This window comes from Lissotriton helveticus, chromosome 12, assembly GCF_964261635.1.
Source record: "Lissotriton helveticus chromosome 12, aLisHel1.1, whole genome shotgun sequence".
Lineage (NCBI taxonomy): Eukaryota > Metazoa > Chordata > Amphibia > Caudata > Salamandridae > Lissotriton > Lissotriton helveticus.
In genome coordinates this window covers 34,526,380-34,547,787 of record NC_136073.1, presented here as the reverse complement: position 1 = coordinate 34,547,787, position 21,408 = coordinate 34,526,380, and the positions used below count along the sequence as shown (strand labels likewise).

At 46.5% G+C, this 21,408-nt stretch overlaps 1 protein-coding gene across 2 annotated transcripts in view; it reads right to left on the bottom strand.

The window, feature by feature from the left end:
• The window catches only part of LOC144798596 (beta-1,3-galactosyltransferase 5-like), a 209,582-nt gene that overhangs the window by 26,610 nt on the left and 161,564 nt on the right, over positions 1 to 21,408 (bottom strand). For both annotated transcript variants that reach the window (XM_078669551.1, XM_078669552.1), the window contains exon 2: positions 1,222 to 1,839. In XM_078669551.1, coding sequence (XP_078525677.1) covers positions 1,222 to 1,822 — 601 coding nt within the window. In that variant the 5' untranslated portion in view covers positions 1,823 to 1,839. The remainder of the gene's footprint in view (positions 1 to 1,221; positions 1,840 to 21,408) is intronic.

The following is a 21,408-nucleotide window of genomic DNA, read 5'->3' as shown; positions in this document are numbered from 1 at the left end:
TTGTTTTGCACCCCACCTTGCCTAAGAGAAGGTGTACTTTGTCCCTTCACACACCTGGCTGTGCCAAGTATGTGGCTGCCATTTCTTTTTCACTTGCACCCACCCCCACCCTGCCCAAGGGGTAGATGGTTTTGTTTTTTGGCCTACGGACAATATTCACAAACTCCCTGGCCTGGAGTTTTTAATTTAGGTACTGCCTCCTTAAGTCAAACTCTAATTCTCCCACCCACATGCACCAGATTTATACTTTCACCATTTTGGAAGTCTATGATTAGGAGTTTCTGATTTTGAAAAGATTTGTTTGCAGTCAATGTTTTGATGCTACTATAATACATGGGGGAGATACGAGGGTTCCTAGTGTGGAAATCCTGCCTTCCCCTCTATCTTCAAGCTGTGAGGCACATGGTGGTATCAGCCAGCCATTCTTGCAACTCATCTCTAACATTGGCATTCAGGGGTATCAATTTAGAGACAGTGGGGTGCTCCCACGTAGGCACAAGACACCCTCTTTCCCCTTCCCCTGGGCCCATTAGTAATCCACGACTGTGACGTATAACGGGAAACTTGAAGAATGCAAACCAAAGGGCATCATTTGCAGTATGGAAGCAACAACTGTAGTCTTAAATATCGATTAGTGAACAATGAGTTACCAGAATATTGTAGTCAAAATATCAAGATTCATAGTATTGAGAAGTTTAGAATATATAAGAAAGAATAGATTTACTATGTTTAATTCCACACCTACATACCTTGACAATATGTATATCATCAAGGAGCTAAGAGCCTGATTATGATATTGGCGGACAAGATTACTCCATCACAGACATAATGGATATCTCTTCCGCAGTATTACAATTCCATTATATCCTATGGAACTTGCAATCAGGCCCATAGATCTGAAATTAGACTATAGCTGAGTAAGTCTAGTACACCTATGCTTACTTAGACATAGTTACCTTACTACTATCTTCTGATAGCTCACTCTTCTGTACCTCCACTGCTGCAATTTAGGATATGAGTGAATATCTGCTCTTGAGGCTAATACTGAAACAGTGGCACATGAGCTTCTGTACTTATCTAAGGAGTGAGTGTAGACAGTTAGTACAGGTCATTCATTTGCCGATGACCATCAGTGAACCAAGGGAGGCCCTGGGAACTCTCTTCCAATGCAACAACCTCACTACTACACCACGTCCAATTCACAAACATCATAAGACGTACCTTTGAAGATAAAATCCGCCTCCTTGCAGTTGTAGTGCAGCCACTCTATGAAGCAGCGCTCCTTCAGCGACAAGTTGTGATGGCTTTCGGCAAAGTCCCACAGAAGGATGTCCATATGTGCTGCATTCTCCTCGGTCACCTGCTGCATCTGTGTCCGATCCGGGGTCTGTGCCATAAGAAAGACATGCTTGACCACAAAGTCAGAGAGCTGCTCATCTCTGGCCCAAGTCTGTCGCAGAGCAACTCGCCTCTGGAACGCTTCTGGGTGGGATTTGGTGGCCAGCAGGAGGAGAGATTTATTATCCGCCACCTGGCAAAAGTTCAGCCTTTCCTGCTGCAGTCGGCACTGGTGATGCTGCATGTAGGGGAATTCTGATTGGTGCTCACGCAGGTTGAGATGGTAGACAAACATCCCATCAGACATTTCCAGGGAGGAATGACCAGTAAGATCTTGAGACTCAGGTACGATGAAAAAATCTGTTTTCCCTGTAGACCAGACTCTGCCTTCCTGCATGGTGTACAGCAGAGCACAGAGCAGTAGAGAGATGCACACCATCAGGAAAATATTGCATCCTTTCAGGGTCCCCCTCAGCAGCCTCATATCCCTTCCTTATTCCCCTGGGAAGAAGGAAATGAAGATGATGACATATATACATATGGACATATTGGCAACAGATCTTTATTAAAGGCCATTTCCTTTCCTGCTACATAAGAATGCACATTCTGTTTGCAATTTATATCTCGAACTATGGTTAAACTGCCCCCTTCACCAGGCCATGGGTTTTATCCTGGACTGTGTGCAACCAATTTCTGAAATTGCTTCCAACATTCCAGCTAAAACCAGATTCAGTGCAATCGCAGTGCTCTCATTAAAGGACACCACATTGCAACCATTGTGCATTATTTAGTGCACTATGAGTGTGAGTGCGCACAGCTGTTACTTCACCTACATTATGGTACAAAGTTGTGAAAAGCAAAACTCATCCGGTCCCAATACAGACCAGATTTCCAGGCACAAGGGGGCAGATTTACAATAACTGGCGCGTCCCCGGATATAAGCAGGGATGCGCCAGTTATTTTTTTGCGTGACAGTTGAAACCTCTTGCGCCACCAGGGATGAGCTGCATTTAAAATGCGCCGCACAGTGGCGCAAGTATAGAGAGATGCGTGACATATCTGACGTTGTAAAGGTGACGCAGTGCTGGAGTTGTGTCGCAAGCACGACTCAACTCCAGCATGGGTCAGGGGTGCCCTATACTTGCTGTGCTGTATCGCCATCGCCATCGCCATTCCTCAAGGATACAAGATCTCCAGGAAGGACCGCCCCACCCGCCCTGGAGGAGGAATCGCCATCCTCCACAAATCCACCCTCCGCCTGAGCACACTCCCCGACGAGCCCACAGATCTGATGGAACACCTTCACTTCAAGATACTAGCCAGCCCTACCTCCACCTTCTGAGAGGAACCCTCATCTACTGACGCCCTGGACCCCACAGACTTTTTGCCAACTCCATCATGGACATCATCTCTCCGCATGCCATCACGTTCACCAACTACACCCTACTGGGAGACCTTAACTTCCACCTCGACAACCAACTGGACCCCAGCACCACATCCCTCCTAGACAACCTCCGCCAGATCTTCACCGAACCCACGCACTCATCAGGACACACCTTCGACCCCCTTTTCACAACAGGAAACTCCAACTCCATCACCTTCAGCCACACCACCGAACTCCCATGGACTGACCATCGATGCGTCCACTTCACCTTCAGAACACCCACCATCCACAGACACCAGCACCTGCTCCCACGAAGAAACTGGACCAGAATCACCGACGACCAGCTAACCTCATCACTCAGCAACTCCACCCCAACCATCACGGAAAACAACAACGCCAACACCGCAGCCGGAACCCTGCACAGATGGATCTCCGACAGCGCCAACACCATAGCCCCCCTCAAGAAAAACAACACCCATGCCAAGAAAGCTAGATTGTTCACCACCGAACTTCGAGAGTCCAGATGCACTTGCTGCTGCCACGAAAAGGCCTGGAGGAACACCAAATCCACAGAAGCCCACAACAACTTCAGAGCCGCCACCAACGCCCACCACCAACTCATCAGAAAAACAAGGAAAAAAGCGATTGAAGACAGAATTTCCACTCATGCTCACAAAAGCAAAGAACTCTTCAACATCATCAAGGAGTTTGCCCAATCCACCAGCGAGTCCACTGACATCCCTCCCTTTCAAGACCTCTGCGACAAACTCAGCATCTTTTTCCACCACAAAATCAAGAGCATTTACGACAACTTTGACGAAGACAACCAACACACTGAACCCTCACCAACCACCCCGACACCCTGAAGCCAGCGATCAACAACTGGACAGCCCTCACCACTGAAGATACACTGAAGACGATGAGGTCAATCCACTCTGGGCCCCCCATGGACCCCTGCCCACACTACATTTTCAACAGAGCTGCCAACACCATCGCACCCATGCTCTGCCACACCATCAACAGCTCCCTGGCAACCGCCTCATTCCCTGACGACTGGAAAAACGCTGAGATCAGTCCTCTCCTGAAGAAACCCACGGCAGACCCCACCGACCTCAAAAACTACAGACCCATCTCCCTGCTCCCGTTCCCAGTGAAAGTCATCGAGAAAGCCATCAACAGCCAACTCGCCACATTCATCTAAGAAATCTAAGAGCACAACATCCTCGATTCCTCCCAATCCAGCTTCAGAAAACAAACGCAGCACGGAAACCGCCCTCCTTGCCGCAACAGACGAGATCCGTACCTTACTGGATAAAGGAGAAACAGCAGCCCACATACTCCTCAACCTCTCAGCGGCGTTCGACACAGTCTCTCAGGGCACCCTAATACACAGACTCCACGATGCAGGGATCCAAGACAAGGCCCTCGACTGGATCCGCTCCTTCCTCTCCGGCAGAATGCAGCGGGTCAGACTCCCCCTTCAACGTCTACATGGCTCTGCTCACCCCCATCGCCAGAACCTACGGACTCCACATTGTGTCATCCGCAGATGACACCCAACTCATCCTCTCCCTATCCAATGAACACAACACCGCCAGACACAACTTTCAAGAAGACATGGAAGCGGTCGCCAATTGGATGAAAAACAGCTGCCTACAACAAAACACCAACAAAACGGAAGTACTCAACATGGGTCCAAACCCAGATGCCTGGAACAACACCTGATGGCCCCCTGCCTCCGGAAGCCCACCCACCCCCACGGACCACGCACATAACCTGGGAATCATCCTGGACTCAAAGCTCAAAATGGACTGCCAGATCAACTCTATCTCCTCCTCCTGCTTCCACACCCTCCGCCTCCTACGTAAGACCTTCAAATAGATCCCCCTCGAACACAGGAAGATCATCACTCATGCCCTGGTCACCAGCAGACTCGACTACGACAACGCACTCTATGCCAGAATAAACAAAAACCTCACCCGCAAGCTACAGAACATCCAAAACACAGCCGCAAGACTGGTCCTCAACCTGCCAAGTCACTACCACATCTCCCAGCACCTGCGCACACTCCACTGGCTCCCCATCGAAGCTAGAGTCACCTTCAAAATGCTAACCCATACTCACAAGGCCCTCCACGACACCCGACCAGCATACCTGAACAGCCGACTCAAATTCCACGCACCCCAAAGGACCCTACGATCAGCCCAGATCTCCTACGCCGCCGTGCCCTGCACCAGAAAGACCAGATCGGGAGGCCGCTCCTTCTCCTTCTGCGCGGCCAGAGCCTGGAACGACCTTCCGCTCCACCTCAGACAGATAACATCGCTCCCCCTCTTCGCAAGAAACCTCAAAACCTGGCTCTTCAACAGACCCCCTTCTTGATGGACTGGAACCTGCGAATCCCCACCCCAACACCCACAGCGCCTTGAGACCCCTACGAGTGAGTAGTCGCACTTAACAAACACCTGATTTGATTTGATTTGCTGCGTCATTCCTTACCCCTGCTACAAGCAGGAGTAAGGTTTTGACGAAGCGGGGCGTAAAAGAGACTCAGTGAGAAGTGAAAAGATTTCACTGCGTCACTTTTACGGAGCTTCCTTGCGATGGAATGCCCACCCTGCATACATTATACCTGATGCAGGTATAATGTAGTGCAGTGCTTTACAATGTGATGCATCTCACTAGATGCGTTACGTTGTAAATATGTTGCATAGTGGCGCATTGTTTATGCCGCAGCTGCGTCACAAAAGTGACGCAACGGCGGTGCAAAAGTGTCGCAAGGGGCTTGTAAATCTGCCCCAAGGTGTCCTGCCATAAGGACATCCTGCATCTGGAAACCAGGAGTGACCATGAGAAATTCCATGCAACATTAGTTCAAAGTGTCCCTACACTGTTTTCTTTGTACCCGGCAAAACTCACCATAACCTGTCCATACTTCGTATTTAAAGAAAATCGAGAGTGAGACTGCCGCATTGCTCTAGAACGGGGGCCCTGCTAGGATAGCGCATCACAAATTACAAGGGAATGGTTTGACGGGGCGTGGCACTACCAGACATCCTGAAGTATTATTGAGCAGTGCAGCTGACCAGTGACCACCATTAATGGATGAGTTTTCTTCTCCGCTGAGGAGCTGGCCAGCCAGGTGGATAGGATGGTGATGAAACTGGGAGGGCATCTTAGAGCTCTCTAGTACTCCTCAACACCGTAAGCATCAAGGCCCCACTGCAACAGTAGTAAACCTCTGGCATACAGCCACATAGGTCCTGGGCTGAAAGGGGAGGATCACACAGTCTACCCAAGGGACACAGCAGCACTGGGCAGACTGGGATGTTTGCCATGCTTTGAAAAATGGGACCTGAATGGTGTCTCCAGGGTGGGTGAGGGAGATGTTATCCCCCTTGCAGACCTACACCGTGGATACCAACTAACGACAACCAAAACATACCGCTACATACAGGTCTGTCACGCCCTCAGGACCGCGCTGTCAATGGGAACGGTGCTCCCTGAGTCTTCACCCCTACAGGACAGGTTACTTGATGAAAACATGCGGCGCAAAGCCACATCGCAGATGTACCGGAAGCTGCTTAACAACACACCAGACGCACCAACACTGCTGAAGGAGAGATGGGTCGTAGACCTGGGTGACCTGGAGGATGATGACTGGACATCCCCTTGGGAAGTGGCCATATGGGCAGGTTTTTGATCAGTCCAATTGAAGAACCTCCACCGATCTTACTACACACAGACCACACTCATTAAATTGGGTAGGTCACTGACTGAAGAGTTCCGAAAAGACTGGCCATACCGGCACATTTTTTCATATCACTTGGGACTGCCCAACACTGCAGGGCTTCTGGGTGGCAGTGATTGCCTGTCAGAGCGAGGTATGTGGGGCTCCCCTCACATCCTTGCCAAAATGGTGTCTCTTTAATGTCTGGGAGGAAACAGACTTGCTCCGTACAGAGCAGATATGGATTACCTTGGGACTAGAGGAGGCGAAAAGGAATGTGACTAGGTTGTCGGGTGAGGAACAGGTACTACATTCGGCACAATGGAAAGATGACATGGACTGGTGCATGCAAGCTGAGAGAGTGGTGCATGAAGGCGGTGGCGGCTCCAAAAAATGGGTAAATATTTGGAAACACTGGAAAGCATACAGATGCAACATCTGTGAAGGGCCAGCCCCCAATAAATTGGGGGATCGGTAGTCTAAGGTATTTTGATTGGGCCATGCTGTGGGGGGATGTGGGGTGGCGGGATTTGGGGTGGTCTGAAGTGTCAATGCTAATGAAGAAAATACATTTTAGAGAGCTCAATTATGTGTTATATGTACCTCATCATTTAAATGTTCCAATGCATGCCCTGAATGGGACACTCTACCCCCGACTATCAGAGCATTATGTTATGTTATGTTATATGTTATATGTTATAGGTAGTTTTGTAGCGTGCTCTGCTACTGGGGAGTATCCTGGCGCGTTGCGGAGGTGACCAAACATAACACAGAGAGACAGCCTAGGCCTAACAGACAAACAGATGGGTCTTGAGATCCTTTTTAAACTTGGATAGACACTGGGCAGTGCGCAAATGAAGAGGGAGAGCATTCCAAGCCTTCGCAGTTACCACAGAAATAGATTGGCCGCCCAGCCTAGCCCGCTTATAGCGGGGAAGAGTCAGTTTGGCCATCGAGGCTGACCTGAGACAGCGAGAAGGAGTGTAGAAGGAGAAGCGCTTCCTCAGGTAGCCGGGGCCTAGGTCATGGACAGCTCTAAATGACAGCACGAGAGATTTGAACATAATTCTCTGAGCTACAGGGAGCCAGTGGAGCGCGCGCATATGTGACAGAGCGCTCTGCCATTTCGGAATGCTAAACAAAAGGCGGACCGCGGCGTTCTGGACAACCTGCAGTCGATTGACCAGATACGCCGGGATACCACAAAACAATGCATTAGCATAGTCCAGTCTGGACAAGATGAGGGCACGCGCAACCGTTTCCCTAGCTTCTCTGGGCAGCAGAGGGAAAATTTTTCTTAAAGCCCTTAGCGTAGCAAAACAGGTCCCTGACAGCTTCTTGATATGGTCCTCAAACCTGAGGTCTTCTCCGAACCAAATTCTGAGGTTCTTAGCCGGGCCTCCCATCACCTTGGGACTAGGAAAATCCGGGGCCCACAAATCATTCTTAAAGTTGGAGGGGAAGGACCCATAAAAGAGAACCTCTGACTTGTCCTCGTTGCATTTAAGCTGGGCCATCGCCAGCCAGTGAAACACCGAGGAAAGACAGAGGTGAACAGCCGTTGTATCCAGCTGGTCATCCAGCCAGGTAAAGAGCAGCTGGGTGTCATCGGCATATGCGATGACCTTAGCCCCAAGCTGTTCGGCCTGGTATATCACAGGGGTGATGTAGGCGTTAAACATCAACAGGCTCAAAGTGGAGCCCTGAGGGACCCCCGTGCAGAGTGGTTTGGCCTTTGAGGCATACGGCGGCATCCATACTTGCTGCGTCCTATCAGAAAGGAAGGATGACAACCAAGCCAGTACCCTGCCGCCAATGCCAATCTCAGACAGTCTAGCAAGGAGGAGATTATGGGGGACGGTTTCGAACGCGGCAGAGAGGTCTAAAAGATTCAGGACCGCTCTGCCGCCACCATCCAAGCACTCCCGAATGGCCTCCGTCACCTCCACCAAAGCTGCCTCTGTGCTAAAGGCCGCCCTGAACCCTGACTGCGCCGGGTGCAGGGCATTGGATCTCTCGATAAAGCTGTCCAGTTGGCGAAAAGCCACCTTCTCACAGATCTTCGCCAGGGCAGGTAGCAAAGATATAGGGCGATAATTTCCCGGTACCGTAGCCTCAAGCCCTGACTTTTTCAGTAAAGGGAGCAGCATATCTTGCTTCCAGCATCCCGGGACCGTGGCAGAAGACAGTGAAAGGTTCACAATCTGGGTGACCTCAGTACATACAGTAGACGCCACTCCAGAGAGAACCCGGGCAGGGCAAGGGTCAGAAGGTGAGCCCGATTTCAGGGACTGAAGGAGAGCCTGAACATCAGGCTCCTCTGCCACTGAAAAATCCAGAAACTGCTGTGAGGGGCAGTGGACTGTTTGAGAGACAGTAGTCCTCAGAATATTGCCTGTGGGCAAGGCAGCGAGCAAATCCCTTTGAATTTTTTCAATTTTTTCACTGAAAAAACAGGATAGCTCCTCGCACCATTGAGAGGAAGAAGGAAGCAATGGTGAGTCTGCCAGAGGGGATAAAAAGCTTTTAACAATAGAAAAGATCTCACGGCTATTGTTACTAGCTATAGCAATCCTCCCAGCATAGTAACCACCCTTAGCTAATCAGATGGCGGCATAATATTCCCTCTGGGCAGTCCTCAGGATTGCTTTAGCCCCTGGCTGATAGTCTCGTCTCCAAGCCCGCTCTAATTTCTTACAGCCACGTTTCAAATCCCTTAGATCGGGCGAAAACCATGGCTGAGAAGGGATGCAGCGAGGTCGGGACGGGGCATTAGGCTTTGTGGATTCTTTGACTGCACATTCCATCCACCCATTAAAGCTACTAACCGTCTCTACCAGCTCCCCACTGATTATTGGTCGGGACTTAATTAAGGCTCGCTCAAAGGAGGCAATGTTGATCTTTGAAGGGAGGTCCAGGACCGGACCCGTGCTCACTCTATCGAGTCCATCCACCTGCCAGGCAAAACTGACCAACTTATGGTCGGACCACGTCACTCTATCCGACCTAAGTGCCACAATGGGAAAGTTGGAACAGACCAAGTCGAGTAAGTGACCCCCCACATGAGTCGGACCTTCCACCCATTGTTTAAGTTGGGCCAGTTCCAAGATCTCTGCTAGGCGGCTGGCCATAGATGAATCATTGGCCTCCATGTGGATGTTAAGGTCCCCCAGTAAAAGGTACTTTGAAAAACTCAAGACTCTGGGCACTATACACTCCTCCAATGACTCAATAAAGGGACCAGCATATCCTGGTGGTCTATAGACTAGAGACCCCCCCAGGGTAAAGTGAGGATTAATCACCAGGGAGAAGTGGAGCACCTCTCCATCCGCCAAACCACCAGCCTGTTCGATGGAAAGGCTCCATCCCTCTCTGGGAAAAATGGCTAAGCCACCTCCCCTGCCCGTCGGGCGGTCCACCCTAACAATTTTAAACCCTCTAGGAACAGCAAGTTCAATACTAGGGGCGCACGAGCCATTAAGCCATGTCTCCGTGATAAAAAGGAGCTCCAGCTCGCCATCGCCCATAATATCAAAGATGTCATCTGTATGTTTAGACATGGATCTGGCGTTAATCAGGCCAGCCCTAACCAGAGTGGGACCAAGCCTGATATCTGCTCGAATGGCTGTTAGCACAGGGGCGAAACCGCAGTTCGTGCACTTCTGCACCTCACAATCCGGCCCAGCTAGGCCGCATCGAGCATCGCAGGGGGTGGAATTCAACCTCAGAAGCGCGTTTCTTGAATATCTAATGGCGCCTCCCAGGCGTCCGAGGGGGACAGAGGGACATATAGGAGGGCTCGGGCACAGACGGGCTAACCTTTGGCTTACCTTCGGCACGCCAAAGGCGCGCCCGCAATGCGCGACCGCTGCGCGCTACCGGAGGCATGCTAAATTTATAGCTAGTCCTCTCTCCACCAGCTAGAACGCTGCCACCAGTTCTGCTGGGGAGAAGGACTACCCGTAAGATGGCTGCCCGCCCTCCACTCGACTGTAAACAGCCTGCACGATGTAAGGGGCCAGAAAAGACACTAGGAGCAAAGTGGGTGAGTCAAAGCACCCCCGCAATGTACCTGCACAACAAAAAAAGTTAATCCAAGTGAAAATACAATTTTTACAATTTTCTGAAAATCTGCGTTTTTCTTTCTAAAATGAGCAGCTAATAAAGTAGAGCTCGAGTTATGGGCCACACGCTCAGCAGAGGTTATAGGGAGCTGCCACCACCCTACTCACACCCTGGGCCTTGTAGTGTCCTTTATCTCCCAATGGAGCATGCAATGTTGCTGCTGTGACATTAATTGCCCCCAGATGGGCCTCGGTGTGCCGGTGGACATGCTAAATCCGGTGCTGCCCCATGAAATCATGAAGCTATGGTCGTCTGACCACCCTTATTGTATTAGGGCAGACATCAGACTGCTATGCCCCATGAGTCCGGTGGTCCATGGACCACCAGACTTGTAAACGGCCTGTAAGTAAAGTGTTGGGACTTCAAAGGAGTCAGATTGTCTATTCCCACTCAAGCATAAGCAACAGTAAAGAATGTGTTGGACTTTGGAGAAGTTAGATGTATTATTCCCACTTCTAGTTAGGCAAAAACACGGAAAGTGTTAAACTTTGGAAGGCTTAGAATTACTATTACCACTACAAACTAAGCAACTGTAGGGAAAATGTTCGGATTCAGTGGGGTAAGATTTACTATTCCCACTGCAATCTAAGCAACAGTAGGAAAAGTGATTGACTTTGGAGGGTTTAGATTTACTATTCCTACTTCAATCTAAGCAACAGTACAGAAAGTGTTGGTCTTTGAAGTGATAAGGTTTACTATTGCCACTCTAAGCAAAAGGAGGAAGTGCTAGAAATAACCCTTGGCATAGTACTGTGCGACACTAACGGAGCCGTAGCAGAGCTGCTGTAGCAGCTAAATCAACAACATCGTCAGTTGCTTTGATAAAGTAATTTTACAAGCTGAAAAGCATATAATCAATTCACAAAAGTAAACTTTTTCAATAAAAGCTTTAGGCAATGAGAGAGGTGATAATTTTGGGGTCCCCCCTAACCTAGGAGGAGGACCAAGCAGATGCCTTGAACACAAAGAGCATAAACAAAAAGCACATCTTGTTGAACTTCGGTGGTGGTCCCATCCTCTTAGGACCACGCCAAGCACAGTTATTTGCAAAAAAACAATCCCAACCAAAGGCCCTGCAAAGCATTATGGGAGTAGATTGGCAGTGGGGAGTGAATATTATTGTATCCAATATCAAAATAATTCTACAAACAGCTGCAGTTCAACTAGTCGTAATCATTGAAACCCTTTCATCAAGCATTTGCATTTGACTCGTGAGGGACATCTAGTAACGACTAGTTCAACTGCAGCTCAGAATTATTTTGATATTGGATACTATAATATTCACTGCCCACTGCTAATCTCATCCCATAATGCTTTGCAGGGGCTTTGGTTGGGGTTGTTTTTTGCCAATACCTGTGGTTGGGGTGGTCCTAAAAGGATGGGATCACCACCGAATCATTCAACAAGATGTGCTTTTTGTTTTCAAGGCATCTGCTTGGTTCTCTCCCTAGGTTAGGGAGGATCCCTAAATCATCACCTCTCTCACTGCTTGGTAATTTTTCAGTTTCACTTTTGTGAAAGTACTATATGTTCTTAAGCATATAAAGATAGAGATACTCAATTTATAATAACTGACACTGTGAAAGATGCCATTTGCACTTATTTCACAATGCAGACAAATACACAGTACCATCAGCTACACTATGTGTAGTTCAAAGTATACTATGTGCAGCTACGTGTAGTGCTACTATGCAAACTATGCCCAGAGTAAGTTAGAAGTACTATTCCAATTCCTAACATTGAAATAAAAAACATTTAAATACCCAACAACATAAAATTATTAAAACATATATTCATAATATACAAATGAGTTTTTTATAAATTCAAATAAATATAATTGAAAAGACATTAATAATACAAGCATATTTAACATATAACATTAATATAAACACAATAAATAAATATATTTAGCCAAACATCAACCCAAAAAATAAAATAAATCATAAATAAAATATCACGAAAATAGTAACTAAACAAAACAACTAAAATTAGAGCAAATAATAGAAAATGCACTTCACGAAGTTTACACAAATTAGAATACAAGTAATTTATATTGCAAAGCATCAGTCAAATAATGTACATAATTAATTACCAGTTACATTTTTAATTACCCTGCACATTAATATATATAAATATATTTTACATTTATATAACTTCCCACCCTATTCTCCTACAAATCCAATAACCTGATACTGAAATATAAATTAGTAATTAAACTATTGGAATATACATTAAGATTCACAAAATATATGTTAAAACTTACAATGAATAACAATTACTCAATAAATCAATTTACATAATTATTTCCAATTAAAAAATTAATTAACAAAAAGTGATTTCAAAAACTAAAATATATAATTTAAATAACTTCCTACCCTATTTCTCTCAAACCTTATGCCCAGCTACTGCATTATAAATTAGTAATTAAACTACAGAAAAAGGCAATTACACATTACAAATCTGAAAATGCACTGAAATAATTAAACAAAAAATTAATCAATTAAATAATTTACATAGTTATCAATTACATTATTTAATATAAAAATGTAGGATCACTGAAATAATATCGAGGGACAGAATATCGACCATCAAAAATATGGTTGAGAAAATATCGACAGTCAAAATATCGAGTTTCTATCTACAAACAGGTAAGTACAAAAATATCGAGTTTAAAATATGGTTTACAAAAATATAGTTGTAAAAAATATTGTATTTACTAAAAACAGTGTTAAATTAAATTAATATTAATAATTAATTACTAAAATATACTTAAAATTACTTAAATTAACTTATAATAATTAAATAATTAATGAAAGTTAAATAAATATTTTTTTATTTCATATTTATTAAACATATATATATAGTAACAAAATATAATAAAATAATACCCAAAAACTGAAAACTGACCCTGAACCCTAAAAATACCCCTTTGCCCAAAAACTGAAAACTGACCCTGAACCCTAAAAATACCCCTTTACCCAAAAACCCAAAACTGACCCTGAACCCTAAAAATACCCCTTTACCCAAAAACCCACAACTGACCCTGAACCCTAAAAATAAAAACGATATTACTTCACTTACCTTAAAAACGATATTTTGGCTGTCTATATTCTGTCCTGTCGATATTTTGTCCAAACGATATTTTTTACTCGATATTTTGTCCAAACGATATTTTGGAGTCGATATTATGTCTGTGCACCAAAAATGTATTTAGACTAATAAACAATTATTTGTCATTTAAATAACTTCCGGCCCCATTCCCATACAAACCCAACAATCTACTACTCCATTACAAATTACTAGTTAAATGTTAAATAATAATAATAATAGTTACACATTAAAAAATTACAAATGATACTAAAAACTACAATTATACTAATAACATTTAAACCTAACATTAATATAATATAAAAACTAATATATATTAAAATCATTACAAAAAGAATATTTAATACAACTAAATTAAAGCTACCACTATTGTATATATTTAAAAAAATTATATATACATAAAAAATGATATTCTTACTTTAGATATTCCGTTTCTTAATCATTTTGAACTGACAATATTTTTGATAGTATCTGATTTATATGCATAGCTCGTGTTTGCAGTTCTGCAGTAGTGTAATGCACACTTTATTGTGCTCGAAAGGGTAGGTGAGATGACATTATGGTTGTGGTCCTTGGTGAAGTGGCCCTGTTGGTCTTGGAGGGATGACAGTTTAGGAAGCTTTCTAGGTGGAGAGAATACTGGGAAAGTATGTTGCTGCATGTGAAGAAAAATGTTGTATTGTTGGAAGAGTATCTATATTCTTACACTAGCAGCCCGTCCCGACGTTGCCCGGGTATGAAATAGAATGTGTGTAATGTGTGTATTCAGATATGGTCATTCGCGTGTTCCCCCGCTTGAGGCCCAGCTGCAGCCCTGGTTGATGTTAGCAGGCGCGTGCTCCCCCGCTTGCGGCCCAGCTGCAGCCCTGGTTGATGTTAGCAGGCGCGTGCTCCCCCGCTTGCGGCCCAGCTGCAGCCCTGGTTCATGTTAGCAGGCGCATGTAATTAGTGTAGTGATCCGCCGCCTGAGCCCGGCTACAGCCCTGGCTGATGTTAGCAGATGCGTGTAATTTGGTTTAATGTGATAGTTCAGTAAAAGCGCGCATTAGAGGCTGCAGTAATTGTCCCCGCAGACACGCTCAGTCGCTTGTGCCCCTGCTTGAGGGCCAGCGGCGAACGTCTAACAATTAGAATTGTGTGAGTCTTGAATGATTGTTTCCCGCTGTTCTTATTTTTTTATTACCCACACCAACGCTCTTCCGCCCCGAGTGCTTTTTAGACACACCCAGGCCAAGCCACACACTGCGTTCGGCCCTTTCAGACGCACCCAGGCCAAAGCACACACTGCATTTGGCACCCCCAGTATGTGTGAGACAACGGACAGTCCCCAAGGGAGTCTTGCGAATGGTTACTTACCACGCTTTCAGGTGAACGCCTTTGTGACGCCCCCAGCACACGGCCACAGCAGACGATCTGATTAATGTACGACCCAGATGGTATGAAGTGCGGAACATAGCACACGCCCCCAGCGTTTGTCACGCCCCCAGCGTGCCCCTTGATGCAGTGCAATTGCAAAATTGGTGCTTCACATGGCACGAAGGGCGGACGCACGCCCACAGCGCGGACACACGCCAACAGCGTTTGTCACGCCCCCAGCGCGCCCTTTGATGCGGCGCAATTACGACTCACATGGCATGAAGGGCCGAACGTACCACACGCCCCCAGCATTTGTCATGCCCCCAGAACATGCCCACAGCAGAACACAGACACGCCCACAAGGGACTACTTTGCTGGCACGGTTCTTTTACCTTTTAAATGTATATGGTGGCCGTCTGCATAGCCTATGTCCTTCTGCTGCAACTGCCCTTTCCAACGCTGTATTGGGTGTTGTGATTGGTGCTGTGGTTACTGAGATTACCCGCCTCAAAGGTTTGGGCTCTCTCTTTATAATATTAGTAGGGATATTGATAGGAAACTAATCCAAACAAGAGGACTTACGGATTTCACATGAATTGGGAGAGTGAAGGGAACAAGCAGGGCTGAGATGCAACCATTGAACAAAAACCTTGAATTATGTATATAATTGAAAAGTTGCTGGGAAGAGAGTGATTGTGTCATGTTAGTTGAGCTCCTTAAATTGCTTTTAAAGGATTCTGTAGTAAGGTATAGGAAAGGATGGCTGTGCAGCCAGAGAAAGAGGTGTGAGAATGTCCCCCAGGTTATTTGCGTTGCACCGACAGGTACCATGTTTTAATTAAGGTTAGGGTGAGGGTTTACAGAGTTAGAAAGGCGTTCTTTGCACTGTGTTGACTTTTATGGGGGTGCAACTCAATCAATTGTTAGGCATTGGCAGCCACATCATCTGCCACAGCTAGAGGGAGAGTGCTCGGAGGCTTCTGGCTACAACTTTGGTCTAGAGGCGGGCATAACTGGTGAAATTCTCTCTAGAGTAATTATTCCTAATTTTCACAAACGTAGTCTTAATTATACATGCAATTTGCAAGAAGTGTAATCCAGCATTTACTGCTGATTTATATTGTGCAAATTGCAGCCTCTCATGAAATAGGAAGTAGTTTGCACTAAGAAAATACCACTATCTAGTACAGGACACTAACAGCGGTAGCCAGCAGCCGCTCCCTCTCTCTTAGATCAGTCCTCCTCTGCTCTTGTGGTAGGAATTTTGCCCCAAGTTACTATTAATTACTCAAGCTGGTGTTATCATTTAATTTCTGTAATTTTGCGTCACAAGAGTAATGTGTAATTACTGAAATTACTCCGATTTATGTTTTTAATAGGGAAACAAACCGAGCCCAAACTGGATCAGGGATTTGAGAAAGCCTGCTAATAACAAGCTGAGCTTTGTTGTTCTGTGAGAGCTGCACATCTCCCTAGGGGGCCACGGCTGGGCATTGCATTCTGATTCGTGCTGCACTGTTCAACACACAAGTGACACATGCATTGGTTGCACTTGAATGTCTATTACCTTTAGAAATAAACCCTCTTATATACAGCTGCCTACTGTTACGCTCAACTTTAACACGGATTCTATGACCTAAGCTCTAGATATAAATAAATAGGTATGCAACGTTTACAACGAAATTTTTACAACGCACTACCATTACAACGCAGGTATTACCACGCATACCATTACAACGCATTGCGCTGGGGGGCGCTCTAGCGTAAGTAATAAGTTTAATTTTCTATCCAACACCTTCCCTAGTGTCCACCGGGACTGGAGTTGGAATAGAAAATTATACTTAAAACTATCCAGCACCTCTAAGCGCTATGCGTTGTAACGGTATTCGTTGTAAATACCGCGTTGTAAAGGTATGCGTGGTAAAAGTATGCGTTGTAACGTCATACATCCAAATAAATATTATCAGGTGTGGGCTTTCCAAGTTCATCGCTTTACCCCACACTATTCCTTATTACAGGCTGAAAAGCATGAATAACATATTGATTTACCATGGATTGCGCTCATTAGCAATGAGGAGAAGCACAGTGGCAAGCGCAACGGGAGAGAAGCAGACACGCGACAGAGAGCAACACAGAATGCAGACTAATGGAAAGCACACCATCTCATTGAATGCCTAACACAAAAGTGAAAAGTAGTGCTTGAAAAGCAAGTAGTGGAAGCATAGAGTCCAGCCAAAGAGACTGTAAAGAGAAAAGGGTCCATGGTAGGGACAAAGCCAAGACTAAACTTCAAATATGAATGAGAAGCAGACCAAAGAGTGTGAAAAGGAAAATAAATTAATGGTAAGCAAAGGGCAAGTTCCAAGCCTCTCAGTGTTCTTGGTAAGCCCACAATATGCCTCAATCAGACAGCTCATGTGATGTCTAGTAGGCTTGACCTAACAGAAGGTAAGCTGATGGCCTCTTAAATTTGGCCGGTGTTATGGGCCCAACAGGATTTGAAAATAAGCAAGTCCCCTCACCACCTGCCTGTTGCTACTCCGAAAGGAAAGCAGACAACATGCTGGTGCTGCTCAAAGTGTCAGACTGCACATTTTCTGTTGAAATGGTCACTAAATTTGCATAAATGTACAGTTTTACTGATAAAACTATAAGCAATATTGTGTGGAAATTGGGTTCAGCAAATCTTTATCATTTGCACATTACCAAGTAAAGTGTCCTGATTTGTTTTGATCCTTTTGAAATCTTTGTTTCCTTCAAACTTCAGAATTACAAAGAATTCTGCTCCATTTGTGCTTTCCTAATTGCTGATATCTTTTGAAACGTAGAGTTAATTTACAGGCATTTAAATGTTGTTGTGTGTTAGAAAAGATTGGCATCCTATAAGCTTTCATTACACTCCCTGCACCTCAGCTCCATTGCTGCCAAGGACACTTTAACAAAATCCTCTTTCTTTGCAGTCAGAGAAAAAGAAGTAAACAAAAGTTTTGTTGTAAGTAGAACAAGCAGGGATTTGTCAGAAGACTTAGCCTGTGACATTGGAACTTTGTAGAAGAACACACAGCAAATGGGACAAAATAAACACAACATGTACAGGCATAATTATAGCTCATGGGGGCGGGGCGGACAAGACAGGTGAGGCGGAAGTGGGCGAGTGTTGAGACACATCAGCTGTGAAGCGACAGTCTGCACGCGGACCACACCCACCTCTGCAGCTTCTAGGACAATGGCTGCTAACACCCCGGGGTGAGGGGAGGGGGGGGTTGTTGGTTACAGTTGGCACGCGCTCTTTGTCCCGGTGTGTGTTTGTGTACTGCAGTTACGGCAATGCCTATGGAGATTTCACATCAACAAGAAATGTTTGAAACATTCTAAGATCAAAAAGGTGTCAATATTTTTCTAACTGAAAAATAACCGAATTAACTGTATTAATGACAACGCTGGAATTGAGAAGTCAGGTCTAATTATGGCATCACCAGAATTTGCAGCATTACACTCTCAACAAAACGAGGGATAGAACAATGCAACGTGAAGACAGTAAGGACGTGTACAATTATAGTAATTTGCTTTCACGTAAGCAATGGGACATGAAGCAAAATTACGCGTAGTAATGCAAAGTACAAGTCTGTCGTTTTGTGCCTTATGGCAAGGAGAAATTCCCAAAATGGCGCAAATTACGCAGACGGAATTTAAATTTCGGCCAGGCCCAGGAAACAGATATCCAGCAGCCATCTTAGTCACATCAGGGCAACAGAAACCCCCCGCCCCAACATACTCAACATCCTGCAAATACCACACAGACAAGTGTTAGATTGGGAAAAGTTGCTGCAGGTTTATTACATACAACGTTATGTAATCACGGTGGGTTATCTTACGGGTGATCCAAGGGCAGGCCGCATTCTCGCCACCTGCCCGCCTGATGAGCCAAGCAGCACAGTGGCGAACCACCCATCTGCTGCGCCATTATGGTAATTACACTACTCACGCCCCTTGCGGGGCGTATCTAGGCAAACCCCCTGTTGCACAGGCCCACAACCGCCCAAAGGACTACTGGGGCGCCGACACGATTTCCTGGACCTCCCATGAGGTTCAAGGTTAGGCTCCGGCACCCCTATGTGCCCGCTGAAGTGCAGTGTTGCACCTCTCTGCTTCCGGATCGCCCTGTAATTCCGCCACAGTCCGGGCGGCGGTCCCCACCGCAGCCCGGGCCCCCCACCATTCGCTACCTTTATTACCTGCAAACTCTGCTTAGAAGTGCCTCCTTTAAATCGAGGAGGAACAAGTCCAAGCCTACTGGTGTGAGATGGACACCATCCGCCTCAAAGTAGCCACTGATTTTGTCCTGAATCATTTCATGCTTGATGAAACCCAGACCCCTCTGTTGGGTGAATCTTTTTATGGCGCTGTTGATTCTCCTCCTGGACCTATGTATTGCTTCACAGGACTTGGCGCCCCGCCAAACTCTACATGGCACGATTTCAGACCACCAGATTTCACACTCGCGCATTAGCCCGCAGATGACCCCTAGGTCCGCTTTCATTTTTTGCAGGTTCGTGAGGTCATTACCCCCCAGGTGAATGACCAAGTGGTGTGGCGGGGCCCCTACTGCTGCTAGCGCTCCCTTTAATCTATGCAAAAGACTGTTCCAGCGCATGCCAGGAAAACCCAACCAAACACATTCCGTGTTCGCGAAGCCCTGCGTCCAGTTCCTGATCGCTGCCCACCGATCCAACCTGGAAAGGGTGGAATGCCCCAGGACCCACACTCTTGACCCTGTCAATAGAAAAGACGCAATTCACTTCAACCTGTTTATTGACTTAAACATTGCACAGCAAGAAAATGTGTAAATAATTGAACATCGAGCATAAACAAGGAACACCGCACACTAATATTTACAATAGAGGCTCATGGGCATATGTAACGCTGAGGCGTCTGTGAACATGCTGATTTCAGGGCTGTCCACCCACGGGGACCTCCAGATAACAGTCCCATTGAAATCGGACAAGAATTCTGCCCACATTACCAGGTCTTTCTTCAAGCCCGCAGACAGTTTCACAAAATGATGACGTTTCAAATCATTAGCAGTGGCCCTGGCTAACCTTCTAGCAAACACTCGGCCCACTGGGATGACTCTAGCCTCAAAATTGAGTTGCCCAGGAGAATCTGAATGACCCCCAGGGGCGCCTTGTCCCTTCCTAGCAAAGCCTGGATGTCCCTTTTCAAGTCCTGCACCTTCCCAGCAGGGAGTCTCGACACGCCCATGACCGTATCCAACTCGATGCCCAGGAATGTGAGAACCTGCCCTGGGCCTTCAGTTTTGCCAGGTGCCAAAGGCACACCCTGGTGTCCAGCCAGGTCCATGAAACAATTCAGTCCCTCACTGCATTCCTGAGTACCCTCCCTACCAATAAATAGGATATCGTCTAGGTAGTGGGACACTGCTGTGACACCATATTTCACCGAGAGTGCCCATTGCAGGAAGGAGCTAAATGCCTCAAAGAAGGCGCACGAGACCGCGCAGCCCATGGGCATGCATTTGTCAAAAAAGTACTCCCCTCTCCACTTGAAGCCCAACAGGTGCGACTATCTGGGTGCACAGGCAATAGCCTGAAAGCCGCCTCAATATCTGCCTTTGCCAGCCAGGCCCCTTTCCCTGCTCTCCTAACCAGGTCAACTGCCATGACTAGAGAACTGTAAGAAACGGAGCAAGCACCCTCCGATAACCACGAGTTTACTGAATAGCCTTCAGGGAAGGAGAGGTTGTGGATCAGCCTGAAAGCCCCCGGCTCCTTCTTGGGGACCACACCCAGGGGGGACACCACAAAATCCGGGAGGGGAAGAGAAGGGAAAGGGCCAGCTACCCTCACCAAAGCCAATTCCTTACTGATTTTCTTGCCTACCACCTACGGGAGGTCCCTAACTGACTTCTGGTTCTCGGCGTCCCTACTGACCCTAGGACCCAGGTAAGGGATTTTGAAACCTTCAAGAAAGCCTTCAGCCAAGGTAGACCTGTCTTTCACATTGGGATAGTACCTCAGAAAGGGCAAAATGTTCGAGATGATGATAGGAGACGGGCCTTTGGACTGGTGAGGAAACTCCACAACTGGTGTGACTACATGCATTTGGTCACATTGGACAACAGGGGGGGAGGGCAAAAGGGCGAGCGCAGAAGGACGGGCACAGTGGGGCAGGGGGGGCAAACCATTACTTGTCTCTGCTGGCAGAGCCTGCTGCAGAGTCGCGCTTGTCGCATGCCGACACAGGGTGGGATCCACTGCACTTGCTGCAGGAGTGTGCAAACCTGCAAGCCTTACCCCAAGTGCAATTTCCTCCGTTGAACAACCTACAAGTCGCTGCGAAGCCTTTC